This window comes from Notamacropus eugenii, chromosome 3 (assembly GCF_028372415.1).
Source record: "Notamacropus eugenii isolate mMacEug1 chromosome 3, mMacEug1.pri_v2, whole genome shotgun sequence".
NCBI classification, from domain to species: domain Eukaryota; kingdom Metazoa; phylum Chordata; class Mammalia; order Diprotodontia; family Macropodidae; genus Notamacropus; species Notamacropus eugenii.
The window spans coordinates 195437200-195464988 of NC_092874.1; the positions used below are offsets into that span (position 1 = coordinate 195437200).

Sequence of the window (27789 nt, forward strand, 5' to 3'; positions counted from 1 at the left end):
CAGATGCTGCACACTTCTGGAGGTAGTATTTGGAGTTCTGAATGGTCTTGATCTATTTTATCTGGACTCTCACTATTGTTTTCTCTGGGAACTAAGTGCTGTGTTCTTCAAGGATATCAATGTTGGCTTAGGTCAGGGAACTGCAAACTTTCAGTAGATTTAGGTAGTCTGATCTGGGACATAGTCTAATTTCTGCCTTCCTGGTCTGAGCTTTGCAGGCCTCCCAACTTTGGTTTGGATCTGGGCAGTACAACTACGTCTGGCCAATGCAACTTATTCCTCACTGGAGATCCAGTAGACAGTGCTGACCCCAGTGTCTGTCAACTAGGAGGAAGGATCTACAGATTCAGAGTGATAGGCTCACCCTAGTTGGTATTCCCTGCCCTGGATACTCTGTGACAGGCCTGAGCCCAGATCTATGGTCTATATCCTTGATGCTGATATTGGGTTAAAGTGACACTTCTGTTCCAAAGTCTCTGCTCTGATAACTCATTTGCCATTCCCATCCTAAGTGAGTAGTATATCTGTGGCCCTGATCCTGAGTAAGAGTAACATAGGTGCTGACTCATTCCCCTTCCTGTTCTACTACTGTACATAACCCTAGACCCTAGCTAGGTGATCATTTGGCATGGAGATATCTCTAAATTGGTACATTTTATGTTTCTTTTGAAATACTTCAATTCTGCTTCATTCATAGAGCACAGTGCCTTCTATGATGTGGACATACTATGCTGGGTGAATTAAACTCTGGCCCTTTGCTAGTGTTTCCCATGTCATGCAAGTGATTCCAAAGTTCTTCAGAGAGACCTTGAGAGTGTCTTCATATTGCTTCTTCTGACCACCATGTGAGCTTCTGTCTTGTGTGAATTCTCTGTAAAATAGTATTTTGGGCAAATGTATGTTTGGTGTTTAAACAACATGGCCTACCCTTTAGAGTTGCTCTCTCCAAGGTAGAGTTTAAATGCTTGGCAGTTCCACTTGAGAAAAGACCTTTATTGTTTGGTATCTTATATTGCCAGGTGATTTTCAGAATCTTCCTAAGATAATTCAAATGGAAGTAGTTTAGTTTATTGGCATGGTGCTGGTATACCGTCCAAGGTTTCACAGGCATACAATAATGAGGACAGCACAACTGCTCTGTAGACCTTCAGTTTGGTGGCCAATCTAATACCTCTTCTCTTCCACATTTTTCTTCAGAGACTTCCAAACGATGAGTTAGCTCTGGCAATGAATGCACCATCCTCATCATCTATGTGTACATCCCTGAAAGTATACTGCCAAAGTAAGTGAACTCATCCACAGCATTCAACATTTGTCCATTTGCTATAACCATGTATGGATGGTGTGGTGCTGGCTGGTGAAGAACCTATGTTTTCTTGGTGGTAAATATTAGATCAAAATTAGCACAAGTAGCAGAGAAGTGATCAATAATTTGTTGCATCTCAGCTTTAGAGGCTGCATTGAGTGTACAATCATCTGGGAACAAAAAATCATGTACCAACTCCCTCCACTTTAGTCTTGGCCTAATCAAGTTAAATAATTTACTGTTGGTGTGATAGCTAACCTTGATGCAGTTTTCCTCCTTGTTGAAGGCATCTGACAACATTGCTGAAAACATCATGCTAAAAAGCATGGGAGTAAGCACACAACCTTGGTTCAATTCATTGGTGACTGGGAAAGTATCCATTATCCAGAACCTGGGCAAGTATATCCTCATGAAATTGACATACAATACTGATGAACTTCAACCAAATTTTGCCACAATTTTCCACAAGCCCTCACAACAAACAATATCAAAGACCTTGGTCAGATTGATGAATATCGTGTATCTCTATTCTGCTCCTGGCATTTCTTCTGGAATTGTCAGGCAGCAAACACCACATCAGCCATTCCTTGGCCCTTTCTGAAACCACACTAGCTCTCAGGTAGATGACCATCTTTCAAAGGAAGGATCAGTCTATTAAAGAGGATTCTGGCAAGAATCTTGCCAGTAATGACTAACATAGATTTCCCTATGATTGTCACAGGACAATTTCCTTTACCTTTACAGAGATGAACAATAGAGGTGTCCTTGAACTCCTGCGGGATAACCTCCTCTTGCCATATAACCCAGAAAATTTCAGTCAGCTTTTGTATGAGCAGTGGATCTCCTGTCTTGTAAATCTTAGCTGGAAAGAGTCCACACCAGGTGCTTTGCCACACAAGAGGAATCTAATGGCATTCAAATCCTCTTCTTCAGTTGGAAATTTGGGTAAAGAAGGATTGACTTCAACCTGATTAAACAGTCAATGGGAATGTTCAGCCCATCTCTCCAGTGCTAATCACTAATCAGTGTGGCTCCATTGGCCAAGAAGTAGCCTTCAGGGCATCATAAAAGTGCTTTTTTGGGTTGTTACTGTTAGTGTAAAACTGAATTTCATCTGCCTTTTTACTGAGCCAAGAATGCTGCATCTCTCTAAGTTTCATTTGCACTTTTGATGGAGTTAAGTGCTGCCTTTTTAGAGATGGATGAACTATCTTGCTGGTAAACTCTGTGAAGTTCTTGTTTTTTGTTTAGTAGCTTCTGAATTTCCCCCTAATTTTCATCAACCCAGTTTCGATGTTTGTGAGTGTGCTGCCCCAGATGAGTTAACTGTGGTGCTGTACACCAAATATCTGAAATCTGACTGCTCCGTTTTTTACCCCACTATTACCAAGTGTGTTGACTCAGCTTTCCCTCCAAGTTAGCAACAATCTGTTTCCACTTTGAGAAGCTCTCTTGACTGTTGACATTACATGTTTTGGTAGCCATCTTGCATTGGGGCTTCTGCTTCTGTTGAATGTGAATATTTGGAGAGAATAAATCTATGATCCATCCAACACTCTGCAGCATTCATTGCCTTCATCACTCTCATATCCTGTCAGTCTCTTCTTACAGTGACATAGTCTATTAAATGTCAATGTTTGCTCTGAGGGTGTATCCATGAAGTTTTATTGTACTTAGGTAAATAGGAGACAGTGTTGGTGATGAAAAGGTCATGAGATGCACAAGTCTTTAGTAGTGAGTGACTGTTACTGTTGCTGTTTCTGTCTCCATTACTTCCAAGGACTCCTTGGCCATTTCAGTGCTTATTCTAGTATTAAAGTCACCCAGAATTATAAGTTCAGCCTCTTTCAGCACGTTGATGATAAGGGTCACCAGGTCTTCATAAAATTTTTCTTTTACTTCATCAAGGTTCATCATGATGGGAGTATAAGCACTAATGATGGTGATGCTTTCCTGCAAGTGACAATTACATTGTCTTGAGCCTGTTGTTTACTCCTTTTGGGAGGCATACAAGCTCGTTGACTAGATTAGTTTTGATTGTAAAACCTATGCCAGCTTTACAGTGCTCCCCTTCACTGTGGCCACTTCAGAAAAAAAAAAAATCATGTATCTAGCTCCAACTTCAGTAAGCTGGCCTTCACTTGCCAGCCTTGTTTCACACAGGGCTGTTATTTGAATGTCATACCTACTGAGTTTTCTTGTAACAAGAGTTGTTCATCTTTCAGGTCTACTGGATTTTGTGTTGTCCATAAGTGCACGTGTATGTTCTGTATTCTGGTGGTGATTGAAACCATCTTTGCAAAATTTTTTGTAATTTTTTGTGGTTTGACCATAGGATAGGGTTCCCACCTGCCCTGGTAAGCAGACTAGGGTTGGGTGAAGCAGACAGTTTTTAGAGTACCTTTTCTAGCCCCTACCTCACACCAGGAGGTGAACAGTGAGATCCTGCTCAGATACCCAAAGGGCTGCTGAATCCCAATGTTGCTTCCAGTGAGAAGACAACTCTATGGCCTGGGGCACCTGTGTGCTGGATTGTGACTACAGCTCCCAGTGTATCCACACCTGCAGCTTCATCATTTGCCTGTCACCACCAGACTTCAAGATAAGTAAAAATGGTAAAATGGTATGGGTGATATCTTTTGATTTGTGCTAAGTTGGATTTAAGTGAGGCAGAGTTGTGTGAAGTTACTGACCTCACTCTCTCTTCCAGAGTCTTCAAAGTCCGATGGCAAGAGAAAGTCAAGATGACTGAAGATGGCTTGAGATGCAGTGACTGACCTTGGTGTCTTCAATGTTTAAGCTCTTGGCACTGCACAACGTCCGCTTCAGCTGACTTCATGGCCATTTGGAAGAAATTGTTCTCATCTGCCCATTCCACTGAGGGAGGTCTTCCCATCTTGGGGTGGACACCCCCCTTACTCACTGAAAGGTTTGAGGCCCCTTGGTTACCCTTAAACTGACTTAGCCTATCTGTTGAAACAATTTACTGGGGTGTGGCTGCTGTGTAGGCTACAGCTTCTTGGAGCCACAGGTAAGAGTTGGATGAATTGGGTGGACACCAACGTACTAGTCTTCCCTGAAGACACCATACACCCCATATGGCGTATAGTAGGTGCTGTATAGATGCTAGCTATCATTATCATCATCAGTAGTAGTAGCAGTAATAGTAATATTATTTCTCATGCTAGATGGTTCTGTATCAGCCTTCCTGGCTGAAACCTCCTCAGTCCCTACAGGCCTGTGGCTTCCTTCCTGTGCCAACCTAGGCTTGAAAAAAATGATCCAGTGTAGCTCTTCCTTGGATTTCTTCAATGCCACTTAGTCTGGTGCTTCTCCTTGATTGTTGTTGGACTGTTTGAGGAGAGAGGCTGTACTGCTTCCTCCTCCTCTGCCATCTTTGTCAGAATCTGCCTCCATCTTTTGGTGGAAATTATAAAGATGATGATGGGTTATCTTTTTATGATTTCAGAATATATTAATGCATGCTTAGTAGTCTTTTGTATCTTCAGTTTTTGTCCTTTGTGGTAGAAGACATAACTGTCCTATTCCTGATATTTATTTTGTACCTTGATTATCTTTTCCTGAGAATGGACTCTGTTGATACCTTTTGGGAATACCTTAGCTATGATCCATTTTTGTTTTGTTTTCAGACATTTTCTGCCATTGTAGAACTCTGCAGTGAAGAATAATGATACAGAGAGTGTGAGAAAAGTTTAGCTCTCTCTGTAGGGTCAGATTGCCTCTAGGATGCATTTCAGGTCTGTGTAAATCCAGATTAGGGACCGCCTTTCTAGGAGGAGACCTACTGGGCCGTAGATGACATCTCCCATTGATATAACTAACAGCAGCCAAGGTTAATAGTGATCATTATAATTTCTAGAAATGTTTACAATGGTGTCAAATCTCATTAACCAGTTAGTGGCTCAGTGGGTAGAACACTGGACCTACACAGTCGGGAAGACCTGAGTTAAAATCCAGCCTCATACATATGCTAGCTGCATAACTTTGGTCAAGTCACTTCACCTCTGTTTGTCTTAGTTTCCTCAACTGTAAAATGAGGATAATAGCAGCACTTCTCTTGCGGGGTTGTTGTGAGAATTGAATGAGATATTTATAAAGTTCTTAGCACAGTGCCTGACAGATAGTAAGTGATATATTAACGCATGTCCCTTTCTCTTCCTTCCTCTTCTTTCATGCTAGAAGAAGGTTTGACTTGGTTTCTTAGTGAAATGTATCAGGTACATGGACATCATCCAAACCTGGAGGTGAAGAGAGGAACAGTGTGCTCTCATCCTGGAGAAAGAAGGGAAAGACTCTAGCTTTTCTGACGTGTGTAGACAGCTCTGATAGGGGAGGAGGAGCCCTGGAAAGTGTAATCATAGATTCCCTTTTTTTCTTTCTCTTGACTAGCATGTTTTTTGCATGACTTGAAGCTTCTGATCAGTCACAAGCATCAGAATGAGGCTTGTGTTTATCCTGAGACCCAGAAACACATCTTGCTTTAATTAAAGTAAAAAGAAATTCTGAACTCAATTTTTGGTAAATATCCTTTCTTTTAGTATATAACTGAATTGGACCATGGTAGAAAAAACTATTTGTTATGGGTTGGGCTTCACTCCTATTCCCCTCCTTTTCCCACAAACCATGTGATTTCCCCAAAACTACACACGAATGTGTTTTGTTACACTCCCTTTGGCTAGGAAGAGTGGATTGCACAACAACAAAATTCCCCCCCTCCCCCCCACAACCTTTTAAAAAAAATCTTTGTCCTCCATGCAGACCTCAGTAAAGGAGCTTGGCCAGGATGAAGTGGGCAGTGCCTGCTCCAAAAGCAGAGGGAGCTCTAAGATCAAGACTGAATCCTCTTCTTCCTGCTCTGTGGTCTCCCAGCCCCTCCTTGTGTAGCTCAGGGAATTTGAGAAATAGGCACATTGTGGGGGAATGGTAGAAACAGGACACAGAAGGACAGAGAGGCAGAGGGAGCACTGAGTTCCCTTGTTGCACTCTGTATTTGTCTGCACATGCCTCCCAAGATGCCTACTTGCAGAAGTAAGGGAAACTGATCTACTCTTCCCTATCAGCTCCAGAAGGTAAAAAACCTTAAAAATAAGTGATCTGAACTCCAATATGGAGAATACCTCTAATTGGATGGTTTGGTTTTTAGACAAAGTAGAGAAGTGCTTCCTTTCCCTTCATCCCCCCTCCCCATTCTACTGCACAGTGACCATTGTTGACAGGATGATATGCATTTTGAACAAATTATGGGAAGATTGTTACTTTAAGGTAGAAGGAAAAGACTAAAAATTTAAAATGAGAAATCTGAGAGAAACTTGTTCTCTTTCCTTCTTTCATGATTTCTTTTGATTCCCTTGCCATTTTCCCTTCCCTCTCTACCTGTCCAGCTCTTTGTCCATCCCAGACATGGAAGGCAAGGTTTTTGTTTTTTGTTGTTTGTTCAATGCTGTCTTCCTACCTTTCACTGACAGATTAGCAAGCAGAGAGGTCTGGGGTAAATTTTAAAGTGCACTTTATTTTGATTCTAAAGGAATCAATAGTGATACATATCGTAGAATCTCATAATTAAATACAGTGAAGAGAGATGGCTTAATGTAAGAAAGTGAATCAAGGAATCAAAATTCCAGGGAGAACACGCTCCAAATGCCTTGTGATAAAGGGACTTTATTTTTTTCACTTCAGTAGGAGTACTGTGTTCTGTGAGGCCATAAAGGATGAGGAAAGTCATAAAATTTGAGCCAGAGTAACAGAAAAGCTGAAGAATAGGGAGAAAAGCAGAACTGATTAATAAATGTTGCTTAGGAGAAAGCTATCTCAATCTTAGCAGTCAAGCTGAGAGAAGGGAGAAACAAAAGGTGACAGAAGGACAGAGTCTAGAAAGTTAAAGGCTAGAAAGAAGGTGTGGAAGGTGGGTAAAATATGGGTAGTACTCCTTGGTAGAACCTGAATGTTGGTGTTAATATGAAGTGTCATTGAACTCCAGGTGACTCTCACTCCTGAAGCAAGTTTGTTCGCTGAAATACAGTGAAACCTATTCCTTCTCCGAGCTCCAAAGTCCAGAGGTGGAGAGAAGCAGAGCTGAGAGATGTCCAGTTTCTCAGGCATATGGTAAGTAGTGAGTGATCAAGAAGCCCTAGAGATGTTTTTTCCCACTATTTGTCTCCTTCCTATCTCCTCTGGGAGCTTGTCCTATTGATCATTCTCTCTCATACTCTGTTTCTGTTTGTCTTTCTCCCTCCCTCTCTTTCTATCTTTCCTCTTCCCCTCCCTGTTTTTGCTACACTTCTCTCTCTATCTCCTCTCTGTCTTCCTCTTTTCTCCTCCCTCTCTTCACCTCCCCTCATCTTTTCAGTTTCTCCATATAAAAAAATTCCTAGAATCACTTATAGATTCCTGAAGTAGATGATACCACCCCCCCAGAGGGTGCTGGAATGATCTGGGGAGGTGGTAGTAACTTTGGGTGCAATTGGGAGGCATTGAATAAAAATAAGGGGGTGGTGGAAGCATAAGGGAAGAAGAGAAGAAATTTTGAAAAACTGTTTATACATGTTTTATCTGTTGTACCTACAACAGAGTTTGTCATAGTGATTACATTATTTTCTGAATAAATGCACAAAATCCAAGTTATAACCCATCAGTGGTCAAGTCTGCCAACAGGTCTTAACAAGCAAGTATTGGCAGGTGAGCATGTTGTGCAGTGTCAGGAAGTCCAGCTTGTATCAGCAAGAATGTATGCATGTAATGACTTGTTTACAGTGCTATACAGTTATTGCATCATTAAATATTGCATCATTAAACATTTCAATGCAGGAAAAAACTCACAAGTTTATAGTAAATTATTAAATTTAAGATGTTTAATTTAAAAATATTTTATATTTTTTGAAATGGCACAAATTTTAGAAAACTGTTTAAGAGTTAAAGAAAGTGGATATCTAAGGGGGCACTGAGTAATTTTTTTTAAAGGAAGCAGTAGACCAAATGAGTTTGGGAACCTCTGCAATTGTTCAGTAAGTATGTGTTAAGTAACTACTTCTTGCCAAACACTATACTAGATGCTGGTGATATGAATGTCTATTCTCCATTCTCAAGGAGTATGTATTTTACAGATTCTATTAACTGTGGTATAGAAATTGTGGTAAAGAAAAATCCTGGATTTGGAGTAAGAAGACAAATCTAAATCCCTGGTATATCATTACTACATATATGACTTTGGGCAAATTAACTAACCTATCTGGGCCTCAGTTTTCTCATCTGTAAAATGTGAAGAGCCTTTAAGTTTTATTTCCAGTTCTTAGTCTATGATCCTATGATCTGAAAAGGCTGTGTCAATAATTAGCCCTGCTGTAGATAGATGCTTCTTCACCAGAGGATGCTCTGGCTCCCCAGTCTGCAACTCCCTTCTCTGTCCACCACTAGTTTATATGTATTGCCTTTCCAATCAGAATATAAGCTCCTTTAGGATGTATTTGTAGCCCTAACACTTGCCATGGGGCAATTTGTTGGGCCTGGAGTCAGAAAGACTCCTGTTTATGAGTTCAAATCCAGACTTAGACTGTTAACTAGCTGTGTGACTCTGGGCAAGTCACTTAACCCTGTTTGCCTCAGTTTCCTTACCTGTAATGGCAAACTACTCCAGTATCTTTGTGGAGAAAACCCCAAACGAGGTCACAAAGTATCAGACATGATTGAACAACAAATACTTACCATGCAGTGTTTAATAGATATGTTTCACTTGAAGTCAGAGGAATTACCTAGGTGACCTTCTGTTTTTGGAAGAGGGTCTGGATCTGTGACTTAATTGATCTAGGGGGTTCCTGGTGAGGAAACTCAACTGAAGTTGAATGGTGCCTGTCATGAAATTTATAATCTTAGAGGGGCAGCTAAGTAGTATAGTAGATAGAGCACTGACCTTAGAGTCAAGAGGCCTTAGTTCAAATCCAGCTTCAGATACTTACTAGCTGGGCAAGTCACTTAACCCCAACTGACTCCTCTCCACACACAAAAAAGAAATTTATAATCTCTCTTAGAGTTTCCTGGGGACATTGAGTAGTCAGGTAACTTATCCAAAGTCATACAGTCTAATATATCAGAGGCAGGACTTGACCTCACTTCACACCAACTCCTAGGCTGTCACTTTATTCATTATGCCACACTAACATCTAGTGAACTTGTCTTTCAGAAATATGTAGTGCACCTTGATGGTTCTATATCCCTCCTAGTCACCACAGACTTCCTTCTCTCAAATGACCTTATATCTACCCATATCTAGGTCTAGGCTCATAGGATCACAGGATTGGAAACACACAACTCTAAGAGAGTACAATGGTCATCTAAATTCATTGTAGTCATCTGGGGCCAATGTTATAGTAGTGTGTAAGAATTTGGAGGGCAAAGACTGTTTTGTTTTTCTACTTATATTTTCAGTGCCTTGCTCATAGTGACCACTTAAATGTTTGTGGAATTGAATATAGGGTCTGAATTTTACTCTTTTTATCCCTTTGAGAGAGCCTAATCTCACCACAAGTCAATAGAAATGCTTAGAGATTTGACATCTAAGGGGTCTTGACTATGACCTATTTTCTCCGATATTTTCTCCTTTCTATCTTTATCTTTACCCTGTCCCTGTGACATTACTTGCTTCCTAATTATTATCAAGATAAAATTCACAGTGCCAACCCCTGGGCATATAGGTCACCCCTCTGTGCCTTTTTGTAGGTGTGTTGTCTTGTTTGCAGCCCTGGCATGGGCTGAGGAGACCTCCATGTATGGGGAAATTTTATCCCCTAACTACCCCCAGGCATACCCCAATGATGCCCAGAAGACCTGGAACATCCGAGTTCCTGATGGGTATGGCATCCGTCTCTACTTCACTCATCTGGACATGGAATTGTCAGCCAACTGCGAGTATGACTCAGTGAAGGTATTGTATAGGTACAGAAGGACCTGAGACTAGGACTTGGAGCAAGGAAGTAGAGGGAGGGATTAAAGAATGGAGGAACCTTGTGGGAAAGGAAATCTGTATCTTCTTCCTTCTTTCCTTTTATTTTGAGTCCTTATGTCTCAAAACCTTTTCTATTCTTTGGTTCCCTAGTTCTGTACCTCTTTCAAATTTTCTTCATAGATCATGTCTGGAGACGTCGTGGAAGGGGTGCTCTGTGGACAGAAGAGTAGTAAGAACCCCGGTTCTCCAATTGTGAAGGAGTACCATGTCCCATATAACAGCCTTCAAGTGATCTTTGAGTCAGACTTCTCAAACGAAGAGCGTTTCACAGGATTTGCTGCTTACTATGTTGCCGTGGGTATGGCCAAATATCTCCCCATCAGTGTCTTGTTATAATGTTCCAATTTTAGTGTCTGAATTAGGAAGGAGTTCATGAATCAGGATTCTATTCATAATTTTTATAAAGGAAAATCATTAGTTCCACCTCCATTACTCCTATTGGTATGTAAAAGTCTTGAATTAGCTTGGGTTTCTGCTGTGAGATATGAGTTTGACATTCAAACACACTTGTGAAAATTCTAATATATTTTCATATAAGGTACTTGTCCATTGAGGTATTTAAAAATTTTGTTAAATCGATTAAATTACTATTTTATCACACTAATAAATCTGCTAGTTGTACTTTCCTACTCCAGACTTTAAGAGGGTGTCTTATCAGTGTTACGTACTTCTTCCTGAGAGATATTTGGGACCTAAAGACCTCAGGCATTGTAAATTCATTTATTCCTGTGGTACATTAATTCCTAGTGAGCCCTAGGAAGCTTGGTAGTATGAATTAAGACAGGACAGAAGTATGCAGATTGAGGAGTTCGTGACAGCATGAAAGAGCGTGTAAAGTAGTTCTGCAGAGGCTTAAAATATATTTCTTCCTGCTATGCAGGGTTAGACCCTATGCTTAATTTTGTAGATTTTAGTTAAACCTCATTCTTTTCTATGGATCTCCATTCCCAACTTCCATCCTCTCCCTCCTATTTTCAGATGTAAATGAGTGCACGGACTTTGAAGATGCCCCTTGTAGTCATTTCTGCAACAACTACATTGGTGGTTACTTCTGTTCCTGCCCTCCAGAGTACTTCCTCCATGATGACATGAAGAATTGTGGAGGTGGGCCATTCATCCTCATTCAATAATGGTAGTCACCAAGGATGCATGAGTGAGGGAGTTTGTTTGCACCACCAGCTTAACCCTCATGATTAGCCTCAATTTTGATGAATATGTATTCTAATTTCTAAGAATATATATTCTAGAATACACATTAGAATGTATATTCTCATTTCTAAGCACTTGTAGGGAAGAAAACACCAAAGGGTAAACAAGGCCAAGGAGAAAGTTAGAATATTAGCTGAGGGAGAACTTTCAAACATGGGGTGGTTCAGGCCCTCAAAAGTTTCTACTCTTATCATGGGCAGATTAGTAGGACCTCATTACAGTTTGGCATCTTTAATGAGGATTATGACTCTAACTGATGATGTACCATCAGAAAATTGATGCGTATAGATCCTAATTAGGGGTATGAATTTGTTTTGAATGAAAGATGATTAACTGGTAAGAGTAAGATTGATAGAAGATGAAAAAGATTTCCTTTCATTCTGCTGATTTCCTCCTTTCTTCCTTCTCTTTTGAAGTGAATTGCAGTGGGAATGTGTTTACTGATCCAACTGGGGAGATTACCAGTCCCAACTATCCCAGTTTATACCCTGAGAACTCCCGCTGTGACTATCGGGTGTTTTTGGAGAAAGGCTTCCAAGTGGTGGTGACCATTAAGAGAGAAGATTTTGATGTGGAAGCGGGTGATGCAGACGGAGACTGTCCGGACAAACTGCTTGTGCGTGCTGGATGATGACTTTTCTTTCCCTTACATGCAGGATTTCCACCTTGTAAACAGATCTTTCCTTCCTTCAGTTTTTTTCTTGCATCTTTTTCTTTCATTCTTTTCCTTTTTTATATTGTAACAAGTGTACTCCCAGCTTGAAAAACCAGCCAGGCCAGCTACATGTCATCCTCAGGACTTTGGAGGGTCTCCTGAAGAGATTAGGGGAATCTGTTCTAAACCCCTGCTTTGATTCATAAGGGCCCATGACTATTTAGTGCCCCTTTCCATTTAACCACTTAACACCAATCAGCTTTTTGAAGGGGATATTCATTTTAAAAGACAAAATTACGAACAAATATATTCCCTCCATACCACAGGGATATACTCTTTCCCATACCACCTTGGTCTCATGATGTTCATCATTCCCACCAAATTCCCATCTGGACAAGGCACTGCTGCTAGATTACTTTTCATCACAGTTACTGCTAAGTTAGGTTCTAAAGGTCACTCTTGAAGGTCACATTTTGCTCTGTGGGGTATTGATACTGGACTTGCTTCAAAATCTGGGTGCCAGGATGCCTAGATGCCTTTCATGACCTCTCATAAAACTGGAATCTCTAATTCCCTCATCTAAAAGTACAAATGTTAAAGCAAAAGATTGAGGCCCATTTCATGGGGCCACATCTAGGTTTGGGGTGGGAGGGAGACCCAAAGCCTCTCTCCTCAAAGCGGTTTCTTTCACTTGGCAGTCAGCAAAGGACTCAAAGCAAGGGAGAACAGCTGAAGAGAAAGTAGCCTAAGAGAAAAAATGCGCCTGAGTCTCCAATCCCTAGTACCTTTTGGAGGATCTCCAAATTCTAGCTACCTAATCAATTAAGCAAATGTTTATGAAGTGCCTTCTATGTGCCAGGCGCTGTGCCAATTACTGGGGATACAAAAAGAGGCAAAAGATGATCAGAAAGTCTTCTAAACACATGGTTAGCAGACTAAAACTAGTTACAGAATGCCTCAATGTGCTTATGTCTTTATAAAGAACTTTTGTCATAAATCATCGCAAGGCTCCCAGGAGCAGGCTCCCTAGCCTCTTCTAGGAGCATGTAGCCAAGTAGCATAGATTCCATGTTTAATTATACCACGTTTAATTTTTTTTATGCCTTACTCTCTGCGTCTTTTCCTTCTTTCCTTTCTGTCTCTCTCCTGACATTCTCATTTATTTTTTTCTCCCAGTTCACTGCAGGAGGTCAGCAATTTGGGCCCTACTGTGGTAATGGATTTCCTGGGCAGCAAATAATTGAAACCAAAGACAACGTTCTTGATATCATCTTCCAGACTGACGAAACAGGGCAAAAAAAGGGATGGAAACTTCGTTACTATGGAGATCGTGAGTAGCCATGGAAGCTGTTCCTATGGGTGCTTGCATCCAAGTAACATTTCTATCCCAGATACCTGAGGAATAGATGTATAGACATATAGACACATTTAGAGAGAGAGATGTATAGACATATCATTACATGGGATGCCGAAAGGATAGAAAGCCGAAGTGGATTGAGGAGTAACTTCTAAAAAGTGTAGTATTTCTCTAAAATCTTCAAAAATTGTTTAATTTCTGTTGAAGTTCCAAACTCCTGAAGTGAGCCTGAAAATACCTCAATATCCAAGAGTCCTTCCTACTCAGGTATATCTACCTGTCAGCTCATACATTCATTTGTATTCTGGATGAGAGATCAGGGGAAATGAAACCAACCTATGAGAAGCCTTTGGAGAATGATGCTACATTCTCTTAGACATTTACCCCTTTGACACATCAGGTGCCAGAAAAGAGGAATGGCAAGTACATGAGAGAAAGTGGATGATGGGGAGGGTGTAATAGTAGAATTTTATAGAAGAACATAGACGTTGAAGTTATGTTTAATGTTGGGTGAATTAAGGCAGGAAGTCAAGCACCTAAATGTTTATGGAATAGAACTGAATTGTTGAATTAGATTGCTTTATTAGCTAAGATTGTAGAGAGATGGATTGCATGGATTGGATTCACAAATTGATGTTTGGCTATTAGACAGACGATAAGGTGATACTGAGAGGCCATATGGAGTCCAGTCCTTCCTGTGCCACTTAATAAACTGTGTGTTTATAATAATAAACTCTATGGGCCTCAGTTTCATCATCTGTAACATGGGAAATAGAATAGATCAGTACCTTTGGAGGTTATGAGTTGAGAAAGAAGTACTTCATAGCTGTGGACTCTGGCTTCCTTTAATTGCTATAGAAGTATATTTTGATTAAATAAAGCAAATAGATCAGAGAAATATGTAATTTTAAAGACAGGTGGTTCTCAAACCTGCTGTTCATTGATGTTTTCTTTTCTGTTGTCATCATTTTCCTTCTGAAGCAATGCCATGTCCTAAAGAGTTCACAGCCCACTCTGTTCAGGATCCTGTAAAGGCCACATATGTGTACAAGGACACTGTGAAGATAACTTGTCTGGAAGGGTTTGAAGTGGTGGAGGTAAGTTACCTTCAGGGGCCTGTCCCATGTCCCCTTCCCTCCATTCAAGGCAATCACTACCAAGGCGTTTCCAAGTGTTTGGCCTCCATGGCTGTTTCTAAAGAAGGCATAGACATTTCTTTTACGCCTGAGACAGCATGATTCCTCTGAGCATTTAATCTCTCCTGAACCTCCTGAGCTCCCCCCACTTCTGCTGCTCCTTTGTCTGGTATTCTATGCCCTGTCTGCCAATGGGAATCAACTGTGAAGCTACAGTTCTGGGCTGCTTTGGGTATCTCCTTGTTAAAATTGGTGAGGACTTCTCATTGTACACTGGGATATGACTCCCTCTGGTACTCTGACTTCCCTCCTAGTTAATGGTTGTTTTTGTTATTCTTTAGGGAAAAGTCAGCTCAACATCCTTCTATTCTTCATGTCAAAGTAATGGGAAGTGGAGTAATTCCAACTTAAAATGCAAACGTAGGTAACTGAGCGGGTCATTCTCCAAAATGGGGTTGAGGTTATACAACTACTTACCCTCAGATTGGAAGAGGAGACGGATTGGGTTTTAGTCATCTAGACACAGAGACTTTCTTGGACCATAAGACAGAAATGACCCTAGGCCAGGTGAAACACAGAAGGGCAATGGAATTGTCACCCCAGCATATCAGCAGTCACCAGCAAGAGAGAGAGACATCTAATGGGGTAGTGATGATTTGGGCTGTAAAGTTTTATTCTTCAGTTGAGGTAGCATAAGGAAAACCAGGTAGGATGTCCACATAATAGGAGAACAAGGAGGGCCCATCTCAGAGATATTTGAAGACCTCAAAAGGCAGTGGAATCTGTGGGGTGAAGGGTTAGAGTTGATGTTATAACTTTGCTGGAGGAGAGTGAATACCCTGATGACCTCTGTCCTGGTTTTCCCTTATAGCGGTGGACTGCGGCTCTCCTGAACCCATTAAAAATGGGAAAGCAGACAATACAGAAAATACCTTGTTTGGGGCTGTGATTCAATATACCTGCAATGAGCCATATTATAGTATGAAGACAGAAGGGACTGGTAGGTTTTTCCTCTGGGGGAGAAGTAGTAAAAACGAAGACATAAAAAGGTGGGTTTTTCGTAGAGTTGGAAGGGGAAAGGGGAGGCATATGGATCTAGGGGATGAGGTACTAGGTTGGATATCAAGAAGCTATGAGTTCAAATCAAGCCTCTGACAGTTGCTAGCTGTGTGACCCAAGGCAAGTTACTTAACCTCTTTCTGCCTCAGTTTCTTTATCTGTAAAATGAATGGGTTGGACTTGGTAAGCTCATAGGTTCCTTCCAGCTACAAACTGGTGATCTTCCAATGTCTTAGAGTATACTTCTTATTTGGGAACAGTCAAAGCAGACATTTATTAAGTGACTACCACAAGCCAGGCTTTGTGCTAAACACTGGGGATATAAAAAGAGACAGAGACGTTGCCTTCCCTCAGAGAGTTTACAGTCTGATGCGGGAGGGAACATGCAATCCATTGGTGGGGGAGGTATTAGCATTAAGGGGTATCAGGCTGAGATTTAGTTGGGATGCGAAGGAAGCCAGAGAAACTTTTTACAGGAATTTTGTTGGGACAGCTAGGTAGCACAGTGGCTAGAGCACTGGAGTCAGGAGGACCTGAGTTCAAATCCAGCCTCAGACACTTACTAGCTATGTGACTTTGGGCATGTCACTTAACCCCCATTGCCTCCCCATCAAAAAAACTTAGGCACAAAAGGCCTAGAGTCCTTCAGATCAATTCAAAGACTCCTAGAAGTATAGAAAATTAGAATTCTAAGGGAACTTTGAGTTTTCTAATCCAGCTTCCTACTTGAAATAGGAATCTGTTTTTATAATATTCTTGATATCATTAATCATATATAAATCATAATAAATTGTTTGATCTGAAACCCAAAGATTTGTAGACAAATGCCTACAATTGCAAACCTGAAGAGCCCTTTTTGCAGGATGGTCTGGTCTTTGCAGCTCTTTATGTAAGATAACACTAGACACAAAAAACATCTGACTATCTTTTCCCCTCTCACATCAAGTATGTTCACAGCCTTCATCATAATGCAATGCCTCCCCTTCTTCTTTCCCTTCCCTATGACTGCATTCTGCTGTAGGATTACTGACTGGTGTGTCAGGGAAAAGTCTCCACCCACTTTACTGTCTTGAGACTAGAATCTGCACAAGGTTTAGATCTTCTCCTTGTGGGTCTAGGTGCTTGTGCTCTGGTCCTTGTCTTTATAATGCCTACCTCTTGAGAGCCTGGTGCTCTAATGAGGAGATTTAATACTGAAACGGCTCTGCCTTCCTTGTTGCCTTCTCCTTTTAGGAGAATATCGTTGTGCTGCCAACGGGACCTGGGTGAACAAGGTGCTGGGCATGGAGCTGCCTGAGTGTGTAGCAGGTAAAAGAGTGCTGGGGATGGGGAATAATTGTGCTAAAAAGTAAGGTGGTGGGTGGAGGGAGGGTGGAAGAATTGATCCCTAGCACAACTTACTTGAAAAAAAGTGTCTCATGGCTCCAGGGATTCTCTCAAGTCCTGCCTGTGATTTCTAGAATATTTGGAAAAATGAGCCTATTGATACTACAGTGAATTAGCTCCTGGGAGAAAAAGCCTAGAAACTTTGGGACCATGAGAGTATGAGCCAGTGACATGGTGGCTGTGTTAGGGTGTGAGAATTCCAGGGCTTCTGGGAACTGGGTCAGAATAAATGGACCTATGGGAGTCACAAGTGTGCTGGATTTGAAGTCAGAAAATGGGAGGAAAGGGTAGAGAATTAGCATTTATAAAGCACCTACTATGGGCCAGGCAATGTGCTAGGATCTCCTCTGATCCTCATAAGAACCGTTCAAGGTAGGTGCTATTATGATCTTCATTTTACAGTGGAGGAATCTGAGGCCAATAGAGGTTAAACAGACTTGTATTCAAATCCCACCCCTGATGTTTATACTATTTTGTGTGACATTGAGCAAGTTCAATTCACTTCTCTGGTCTCAGTTTCCTCAACTGTACAAAGGAGTTGGACTAGATGGCAGATCTACATCTATGATGTCCCCTAGGAAGGGGGAGTGTGGGAATAAAAATCGAGACCAGAGTTGGTATGATAAGTTTGTTAAGACTGTCTAGGCATTGGTTCTTAACTTTTTGTGTCATGGTCCCCTTTGGTAGTCTGGGAAAGTCAAAATTTACATTTTATTATAAAGCCAAATGGGAAAGCATTCTTAAATACACAAAATCAAATGCTGGAATTACAAAGGAGATTATTTTGGAATACTATTATTTTGGAATAGAGATAGAATTTTTTTTCTATCCAAGTTTACAGATAGCAGGCTAAGAACTCTTAGATAAAGATTCAGATTTAGCAATTGAAATGTAAAGGTACAAGAAAGCCATAATCAAATACTAGATCAGGTGGAGAGGTTAATTTTTCCTCAGAAAATCTGGGTATAAACACAAATGATAAGATTGTCAAGGGTGGAACTCTGGGCCATAGGTATTACCAATGCTTCTTGGATCTTCCTTAGCAATAGACATCTGCTGTGCCCAAACCTCAGTTATTCATATCCTCCTTTCTCTGCTTCCATGTCTGTGTGTCCAATTCTAACACCTAGTTCCCCTTTTCCCTTCTGTTCTGTCTCTACATACTTGAAACCATAAAAATATTTTTCTAGGTTTATTTACAAGGGAAAAGGAAATAGACAAATCCATGTACAGTTTGACAAGGTTAGGTAATTAGTAGTATATATAAAGGCAATACACATAGACTGACCAGCACCTAAGGTTTCTAGCTCAATCTCAATTAAAGGTCTCTGTGAGGAATAGTATGGTCCATGAGTTTCTTTTTTCTTCCTTTTTTAAAAAATAAGTTAATTTATTTATTTTTAGTTCTCAATGTTCACACCATAAATTTTATATTTTTTCTTCTTCCCTTCTCCCCAAGATGGCATGCTATCCGATATAGGCTCTACATGTACATTCCCATTAAACGAATTTTTACATTAGTCATGTTGTAGAGAAGAATTAGAACAAATGGGAGGAATCATGAGAAAGAAAAAAAACCAAACAAAACAAAGTAAATAGTCTGTTTCAATCTGTATTCAGACTCCATATTTCTTTCTCTGGATGTGGATGGTGGTCCATCAGCTTCTTTAGGCCAGAAGCCCTAGATCACAGCTATGGACTCCCTTTGTGGTCCCAAACTAGAGTTTTGTCTATATTCACAAAATAAATATTTCTCATTCACCTAGCCAATTTTGGGATTTGTCTACCTTGGCTTTATGGATCAAGCTCATTTGTTCATTCTTCTCTTCTTAACTTTTCATTCTTTATTTAACTTATTTTTAAAAGCATAATTTCCCAGTACTGCCACATTCCCATAGACCCCTTCTCTTATAACAGAAAACTACATGGTTAAGTACCACAAACTGGCATGTTGTCTACAATGTGTGCCTCATTTCCTACTTAGAGTCTACCACTGATTTGCCAAGAGAAGAAAAGGTCTATTTCATCATTGCTTAATTCTTTCAAACCCAACTAAACTCACTTTCACACAATCAGGAAGCATCTTAATTATTGTTTGGTGGGGTTATTGCTATTATTATCTATGTTACATATTACTTAGCTAGCTAACTGTACTTTTTCATGACTCAGAGTGAAGGAGGGCCTAGAAATAGCTATCATAAAATAGTTTCCTATCAGAATAATTCAACCTGACAAGCTACCTACCCCCAAATTCTAGAACAGTGACTAACCTGCTATCTTATACAGAAGGAATTGGGGGTAAAGAACAGGTGAATTCAGCTAGGCTAGGGAGGGAAGGGCTTAGATATATAGGCCATCAACTGAAATCAAATGGTGCTCCTGATCTAGTGAGTAGAAGGTAAAGGGATTGTATTTCCAAGCAATCAATAGAAAATGTAGTAACAAGTGAGTGTGGGTAGGGAAAAGATAATCCAGTTCCTCTCTCTTTATCACATCATCTAGACTGAGCCATAGTGTTGGCAGAGAAACCAACCTATAGTCAAGACTGATCAGGAGCCAGCTCCTTTCTCTTTCCCCATTTGTCAGTGGCGGTTTGTGTGAAACCTCGTCCATGAGGAAATGGGTAAAATGTAGGGTCTGAAGAGTGTTCGTTATAGGCTGGGAAAGAACGAGAATGACTGGGCACCAATTTGAGGTCAATATCTTTCTAATAGTATTTTGCTAACTTATCTTTCTTTGTTCCCTAGTCTGTGGAGTTCCCAGTCAGCCATTTGCAGGAATCCAGAGGATTTTTGGGGGTAGAATAACAGATATTAGCAGTTTCCCCTGGCAAGTTTTCTTCCAGAGTCCAAGAGCTGGTGGAGCCCTCATTGATGAACACTGGGTCTTAACTGCTGCCCATGTGTTAGAGAGCAACTCCAACCCTGTTATGTACATGGGAAGCACCACCGTTAATAATGCAGCTCTGGAGAAGGGCCAGATGCTCCTTGCTGATGGTGTCTTTATCCATCCGGACTGGACGACTGTTGGTGAGGGACAGACAAGGAAGAATTTTGACAATGACATTGCACTGGTGCGCCTAAAAGATCCAGTGAAATTGGGGCCTAATGTTTCTCCCATATGCTTGCCAGATAGTTCACCAGATTATGACCTCAAGTTTGGGACCCTGGGATTAATCTCAGGCTGGGGTCGAACAAATGATCGCAGAATTGTTGTTAAACTTAGAGGAACAAGTTTACCTGTGGCCCCCCTGGAAAAGTGTCAGTCAGTAAAGAGTGAAGACCCCAAAACAGATATCAACACCTTCACTTTTACCAATAACATGATTTGTGCTGGAGGAGAGAAAGGGAGTGATAGTTGTGAAGGGGACAGTGGTGGGGCCTTTGCTGTGCAGGTCCCTAATGAAGAAAAAACCAAATACTATGTGGCTGGCCTGGTGTCCTGGGGACCCAGATGTGGTACTTATGGGATCTACACTAGAGTAAAGAATTACCTTTCCTGGATTAAGAAGACCATGCAGGAAAATAGGATCTCCGATCAGGATTAATCCATTCTCAAATCAGCCACCTCTCTTGGATCATCATAATCAAACTGCTGTCTTCCACTGTTTCTCTGTGACTGTGGGAAATGAGAGTTGGAGAGACTGAAATGTTTGTGGTGAGGGTGGATCATGTTTTTGGCTCTGACATAGCCATCAGAATGTATTCCTCTGTTGTAATGGCACTTGATTGGTGATATTCAACTGTATATTCCATTATGACTGCTCTTCTCTTTGGAGAGCTCTTTCTGTTGGTTTGTATCATTCCTTTGACTGTTGCTTAATCCTACCACCATGAGGAACATCCCAGAAAGAACTCTTACCTCTAGTCCTGAGCCTTGCCAGTTACTACAGCTCTCATGGTAACAGTGACTGATGGAGACACTGTTTACCTCCCCTGCCCAGCTCTTCCTTCCACTTGAAGTTATATTTAATGAATCATTCTTAACATCCAGTAATTAGCCACAATAAAGTGTGATTCCACCCCAACTCAGGTGCTCCCTCATTCTTTCAAGACTCAGAATTAGGATCATAGAACCACAGTAGATGTGAAGGAGAGGGGAAATGATTGATAGGAAATCAGGCACACCCTTATTTACTTTTATAGGAATTTAATCAGCCACTTAACTTGAGGTCCCATTTTACAGAGCATTGTACTAAGTAATGTGGTAGAGAAGAGGGAGGTGAAAGAATATCCCTCTCTCCAAAATTTGATTGAGAAATTAAAGGGTGATCCCAATTTAGGGTTCAGTGTTTCTATGTTAAAATGTGAACCTGGGCTTTAAAAAAGTATTTTGAAGTTTTATTGGAAGCCCATGGGGATATGTATTCATTGACAGATGGGGTGAGATGGTGCTCACTTTTAAGGGACATTATGTATAAGTGGAGGTAAAAAAAAAGAGAATGTGGATCCACGTTGCATGGTGTATGCATATGGAGGTCAGAGTACAGCTGATCTGATGGTGCTGTGATGGAGGTATAAGGAAATGAAAGGGTTTTTTTCTCTTTCAAAAAAAGAGATATTTCAGGAAGAAGAGGTATCTGGAATAGATAGTCTGCATTTCCTGATTGAGAGGGAGGGTACTCTGAGAAGCCTTTTTTTTTTTTATTGCTCATATTATTATGAAATTGAATAGCTTTACTTTTTTGAGCAGTTTCCTTTTTTGGGGGAGGAGGGAGGAGTCAATTATATGATTTAATGCTTAAATGCAACTATGATCTCCACGATGTGGATCCTCTCTCTAAGGATACAGATGGCAACCCGTCCTTGCGTTCTCATCCATGGAACTGTTTTTATCCCTCTTCTCCCATAAATCCTCCACAGGAGATCCACTCAATGAGCTGGAAGCTCTCCCCTACTTCTCTAGATGCTTCTTGTAGCTTGTGGATTTTCTCCTACCACTTGATTGTACCACTTGTTTTTCTGATCACATGCCATTTTTCTTCCATTCTTCTTGATTGGTAATGTATTGTCAACTACTGATGCCCACACTATACCCCTCTATTGGCCTTTGAGTGATCCTCAACATTTATTCTTCAGATGGCGAGTTTTAGCCATTAAGCAATGCTAACATTGATGTTAATTAACAAAGAGTTAATAAAACAAAATGATCTCTGTTGTTATATCTTTCATAGAACCTTTGACATATGCGTGGGATACCCTTTGGAGGGGAGGCTTTAAGATGGAATTTTGCTCTACCATATCAGATACCTTATTCTAGTCAACATTCTTTCCATCTTTTGGTCAACTGTATGATTATAAATATGTATTCTCTCGTAGAACCCTGTTTTGAAAAGCCACCACATTCCCTTGTCATACCTTGATCAAACGTACCCCTTGATGTGTGTTTAGATTACCCTTATATAATATTTACAGAAATGAGAAGGGAGGCATATAAGTCGGTAGTTGTGAGTATTCTTTTGGTCAGTTTTTTGGGAGGTAATAATAAAGTCCAAGCTTTTCTTTAAAAAAGTTTTATCAATTCTTTTTTAAACACCTGAGACATTTCCCAATACTTCTTACCCCTTACCCCTCTTACCTTTTACCCTATATTCTTGGTGACCTCCTTTGTCACAAAGAAAGTTAAGCAAAACCAAGTGATATAGAAGCTATGACAGTATAGGCCACGTCAGGTACCTATAATTCCCCACCACATTTGAACGATAATAGTTAGAACTTATATATTGTTTTAATATTTGCTTTACATATATCATCTCATTTTATCCTCAAAGCAAGACTGTGAGATAAATGCTGTTATTATCCTCATTTTGCAGACAAGAAAATTCAGGCTGACAAAGCTCATATGACTTACCTCAAGTCACACAGCTAGTACATGTCTAAGGCTGGATTTGAACTCAGGTCTTACTGATTTCCGGCTTACCACTCTGCCTCTCATGTCACTAGCTATAACTTTATCAAGAGAAGGGAAGTATGCGTTATTATTTGTCCACACAAACCAACATTGGTCACTGCCTTGGCAAGGCAAGGCAAGAAGAAACATTTATTAAACGCTTAATATAGGGAACAAATTGTACCAAGCACCAGGGATGCAAATGTAATGGAATTTGCCTGGGCATGACCACATCAATCAAGCAATCTTATCAATAAACATTTATATGTTACTTACTATGTACCAGGCTCTCTGCTAAGTACTGGGGATACAAAAGAGGCATTAAACAATCCCTACGCTCAAGGAACTTACAAACTACTAGGAGTGACAGTATGCAAAGCTATACATACAAAACTAGTTATATACAGGATAAATAGAAAAAAATTAAGAGAGAGAAAGCACTGGAATTAAAAGGGCTTGGAGAAGGCTTCCTGTGCAAGGTGAGACTTTCGTTAGCTCTTAAAGGAAGTTAGGGAAGTCAGGCAGAACAGAGGAGGGAGGGCCATCCAGGCATGGGGGACAGCCAGAGAAAATGCCAGGAGCTGAGAATCTGGAGAGTCATTTTTTTGAAACAGCCAGGAGGCCAATGTCACCAGACTGAAGAGTAGGGGTTGGGTAGTAAGGTATAACAACATTGGAAAGGTAGGAGGGAGACAAGTTATAAAAGGCTTTGAATGAGAACAGGGCATTTTGTATTTGTTCCTGGAGGCAAAAGGGAGTCACTGGAGCTTGTTGAGGAGGGATGGGGAATGAGATGATCTGATCTACATTTTTAGGAAAAGCGCTTTTGTTGCTGTTGTGTTTGTCCCTTGTTCTTGAAGAGGACCACGACATCAAGATGATGACATGACTTGCAGTTTGATTTGAGTGAGGAAGGCTGTTGCAAGTTCACCAACCTCACTTTCTTCTTCTGAGCCATCTAGGTCCAGTGGCCTGATATTCATCAGGATGACTGGAGATGGCCCCTGGAAAATCACTTTAGTGGCTGAATGGAGAATGGATTGGAGTGGGGAGAGACCTGAGACAGGTATCCGTGGGCTATTGCAATAATACAGATGTGAGGTGATGAGGGTCTGAATTAGAGTGGTGACTGGAAGGGGTCATATTTGAGAGATGTTCAGAGTTGAAACTGATGGGTCTTGGGTATAGCTTAGATATGGGGAGAGTATGTGTAAAAGATAGTGAGGAATCCAGAATGACTCCTAAGTTTAAGTACAGGTTCCCAAAGTGGGTGATACTGTCCCCTGCAGGGTATGAGAATAATCCAGAATAAACCTTGTGTGCAATTGGGGGGCATGGAATAAAATTAAGGGGGCGATGGAGCATAAGAAAAGAAGAAAAATTTGAAAAACCACTCTATTGTGTAACAGAGTTAAAGTCATTGTGATTACATTATTTTCCAAATAAACATACAAAATGCAATTTATAACTAATCAGTGTTCAAGTCTACTGACAGGTTTTAATAAGCAAGTGTTGGTAGGTGGATGTGTTGCACATTGTTGAAAAGTCCAGCGTGCATCAGCAGGAATGATGTAATGACTTGTTTACAATACAATACTATACAGTTACATGATGCAATATTGCATCATCAAAATTTCAATGCGGGAAAAACCTACAAATTTACAATAAATTATTAAATTTAAGATGTGTCATTTAAAAATATTTTTTATGCTTTTTTAAAATGATGCAAATTTTAAAAAGAAAGAAGGTTTCCAGAGGATACTGAGTCATTTTTTTAAAAGGGGTCAGTATAAGGTCAAATAAGTTTGGGAACCTTTGGTTTAGAGCTTGAGGGACTGGGAAGAGGATGTTACCCTCTGTAGAAATAGGGAAGGTAGGAGTGGAAGAGTGTTTAGGGAGAGAGATAATTAGTTCTAACATAGAGGTACTCTTGAGTCCCCTACCATATGGGTGGGAGTAGCCTCCTTTGAATGCCTATTTAGCTAGAAAGGCTTTGTTTTTTAAAACTGGCCAGACTGAGAATCATTCTCTTTCAGATTTCTTTCTTTCCTATTCCTTTCTTCCTGCTCCTGTACAGATGGTGAAGGTCACAGTTCATCCACAGTGTGGGTGCCAGAGAGAGGGGAAGGACTTCCTTTCTCTGCTCTCCCTTTTATTCCTTGGCTCCAGTTTCTCTTGGCCTGGAATTTCTGTTCTGTATCATACTTTTCATTTTCAGGTACTGGCAGTGATTCCCTACTCTATCCAGAAGTTTGAGCCATGCCAAAATTCCAGGCACAATGTTGTAGTCACCCAGTCTGGTGGGGAAGCCTTGAAAAGGTAGGGTGCCCAAATGGAGTCTGAAAGACATCTTGATATTGGAACTGGGACTTTGTGCTATTATAGGAAATGAGTCAAGCTATGAGCCTCATGCCTTTCCCCTTCCTGGAGATGAAGGTATTTCATGGAAGGAGGGAGATTAAGCCTCCCGTGTTGGGAATTAGTTTGTATATTTATGATTATATCTTTGAAATAAAATATTACTAAAAGCTAATCTAATGGTTAATGATTAAATTGAACTGGGGTATAGGAGATCTGCCCTTATACTTGGGGAGGAATACCATTAGTAGGAGGCTGGAACCACTTACAGAGAGTCTAGTGTGATGCTTAAAAAAATTCAAGAGACATAGTTTTGGGGTAATTTAATCATTTTATTAAGACCAGCAAGTTATTAATAAAAAGATGGTCATTTGGTCATCTCTCAGACCAAAAACAATCATGGCAGTGACTCACAGTTTATATACCTTTCAAAACAGTAGGTGGTCCATTGGTTAACTGATTGGAAGTTGTGGTTATGTGGTATGTCCTTCCTTCTCAAAGAGGACCATGACATCAAGGAGATGATGACATGACTTGCAATTGACTTTTATGTGAGTGAGAGAGGGCTATGCAAAGTCACCAGCCTCACTTTCTCCTCCAGAGCCATCTGGGACCAGTGACCAGATATTTATCAGGATGACTGGAGATGGCCCAGAATGCGATGGGAGACCTTGACCTTTTAAGCTTAGGTCTTTCCAAGTTCTCACTTTGAGTGAGGCAATGCTTATTCACTGAATAGGCCTCTTTAAGAAGTCAATCCAGGGATGGCTCCTTTAATTAAAAAAACAATCAAACTGGGAGAGGAAGACCTTCAGGGTTGTTTGCCAAAAGAGAAACAGTTTCTATTTACATTCACTTTAACTCAGGAGGGCCCCAAAAAACCCATTAAGTGGTGCTTATATAGGAACCTATTGTTGTGCAATCCATGAGATTCAGAGTGAATTTGGTTTCATGCTTGGTTTTTGAGATTGATATTGTCTACCTGAAAGTTTGGTTAAAAGAGGCAAACAAACTAAATTCATATTGTTTTTTCCCTTAAAGCTAGCATATGTATGATCATGGAGCCAGAAGGAAACTTCTGACTGTGATACAAAGATGACTAGACTTAAATCTGTTTTAGGACAATTCCAGGATGTCTGTGTCCCTCAGATTTATGGTCTCTATATGTGTTTAACTATACCACAAGAAAGGAATTTTCTTAATTGAATAAGTTATACATACAATAAGATAAGAGAGCTGACAAAGTTTCCATTGAAATTACGATGCAGTGATGGGGTGCTTGGGTACATGTTTGGACCCCAATTTTAAAATCACATTTCTCCTTAGCCTCAAAACACTGTCCTAGGAAATTTCTCCCCAGTCCAAGGACACAGCCTGCCCCAGCAAAACTTTTATCTCTTTTCTTGATACAGCAGCCAGTTGCACCTATAGAGCTTATTAGTCTGAACCAGCATGTACTGGCTGAATGGGCTGTGCACTGGGTCACAAAAACATTTACTATTCACTGACCAATCATATGTATCCTAGACTTAGATATACGTATACTCCCTCACATTTATCCTGTCTAACAAGACATTGATGAGAGCAGTCTGGATATTTCTCAGTCAGTCCTGACTGTTAGTTGACTTAGTGACATTTCAGGCCTAAAACCACACCTCCATGGAGCCCCACCTTGGGCTATTTCCCGATGAACTCTGGGTAAAATACCTGGGTAGTAGATACTCAAAGTGCATGTTCCTTTCAGAACTAACTACTCCTTAGCCACTCCCTAATCTCACCTTGAATCACCTAGTTAGCATATTTGGCACATTTTTAACTATAGAATATTCTATATAAACTTTACCTGTACTTCATTCAAATTGCAGGTTTCCTAAGAACTCTTGCCCTCTGAAAAGCATAATAAATCTTTACCTTACCTCAACAATGCTTGAGCCCGTGAATTCTTCTCCTGACAGCCCACGCAGGGAATTCTAGTCTTGGAGTTCCTGTACCCCTTCCCCTTCCAGCCCTCATCACCAGGATATTGGTGTTTTCTTTACCCTTAACATGCCATAACATAGCATATGTGCACAAAATATTAAGATATGGAAAGAGTCTCATTATTCAAGATAACGTCTTGGATTAAGGGTCTTATAAAGAATGCTAAGTCAACCCCATCTTGCCTTGTTGATATAGAAAGAGAACAAAGAGGCTGTTAGGTCCAGGCTCTTCTTCTGGTTGGTTAATTCAGGATCTCCCTCTTATTAAGGTCCAAAAATGATATTAAATGATTATCAATATCTAGCCAATAAACTCCAAGTTAACTAGGTTTAACATCAGTTTGATGGACAAACTGTTTGGAGGTAAGTTATATTGAAATGAAGGGTTCAGTATCTCTTATATAGGGAAAGTATCTCTATACCAGACAACCTATAGCTT

General features: G+C 40.5%; 1 protein-coding gene across 2 annotated transcripts; it reads left to right on the forward strand.

The window, feature by feature from the left end:
• The first annotated feature begins 704 nt into the window (after positions 1-704).
• Positions 705-22285, forward strand: C1S (complement C1s). 2 transcript variants are annotated; one of them, XM_072653852.1, is made up of 15 exons: positions 705-845; positions 1198-1282; positions 3798-3921; positions 4017-4235; positions 7305-7429; positions 10037-10241; positions 10443-10620; positions 11301-11426; positions 11948-12147; positions 13363-13516; positions 14525-14640; positions 15021-15099; positions 15551-15679; positions 16972-17046; positions 19872-22285. In XM_072653852.1, exons 5-15 carry the CDS (start codon positions 7407-7409, stop codon positions 20669-20671), a joined length of 2085 nt encoding a protein of 694 aa, XP_072509953.1. In that variant the 5' UTR covers positions 705-845; positions 1198-1282; positions 3798-3921; positions 4017-4235; positions 7305-7406; the 3' UTR covers positions 20672-22285. The 2 variants fall into 2 exon arrangements, with proteins under 2 accessions (XP_072509953.1, XP_072509952.1); XM_072653851.1 differs by lacking the exons at positions 705-845; positions 1198-1282; positions 3798-3921; positions 4017-4235 and adding an exon at positions 6171-6396.
• Positions 22286-27789: the final 5504 nt, after the last annotated feature.

What these genes read in the sequence shown, in the direction of transcription:
- C1S (XM_072653852.1), top strand. Translation starts at nt 7,407, where the DNA reads ATGTCCAGTTTCTCAGGCATATG. An exon ending in TCCAGTTTCTCAGGCATATG is followed by an intron (nt 7,430 to 10,036) that starts GTAAGTAGTGAG and finishes GCCTTTTTGTAG; the next exon opens with GTGTGTTGTCTTGTTTGCAG. An exon ending in GCGAGTATGACTCAGTGAAG is followed by an intron (nt 10,242 to 10,442) that starts GTATTGTATAGG and finishes TTTTCTTCATAG; the next exon opens with ATCATGTCTGGAGACGTCGT.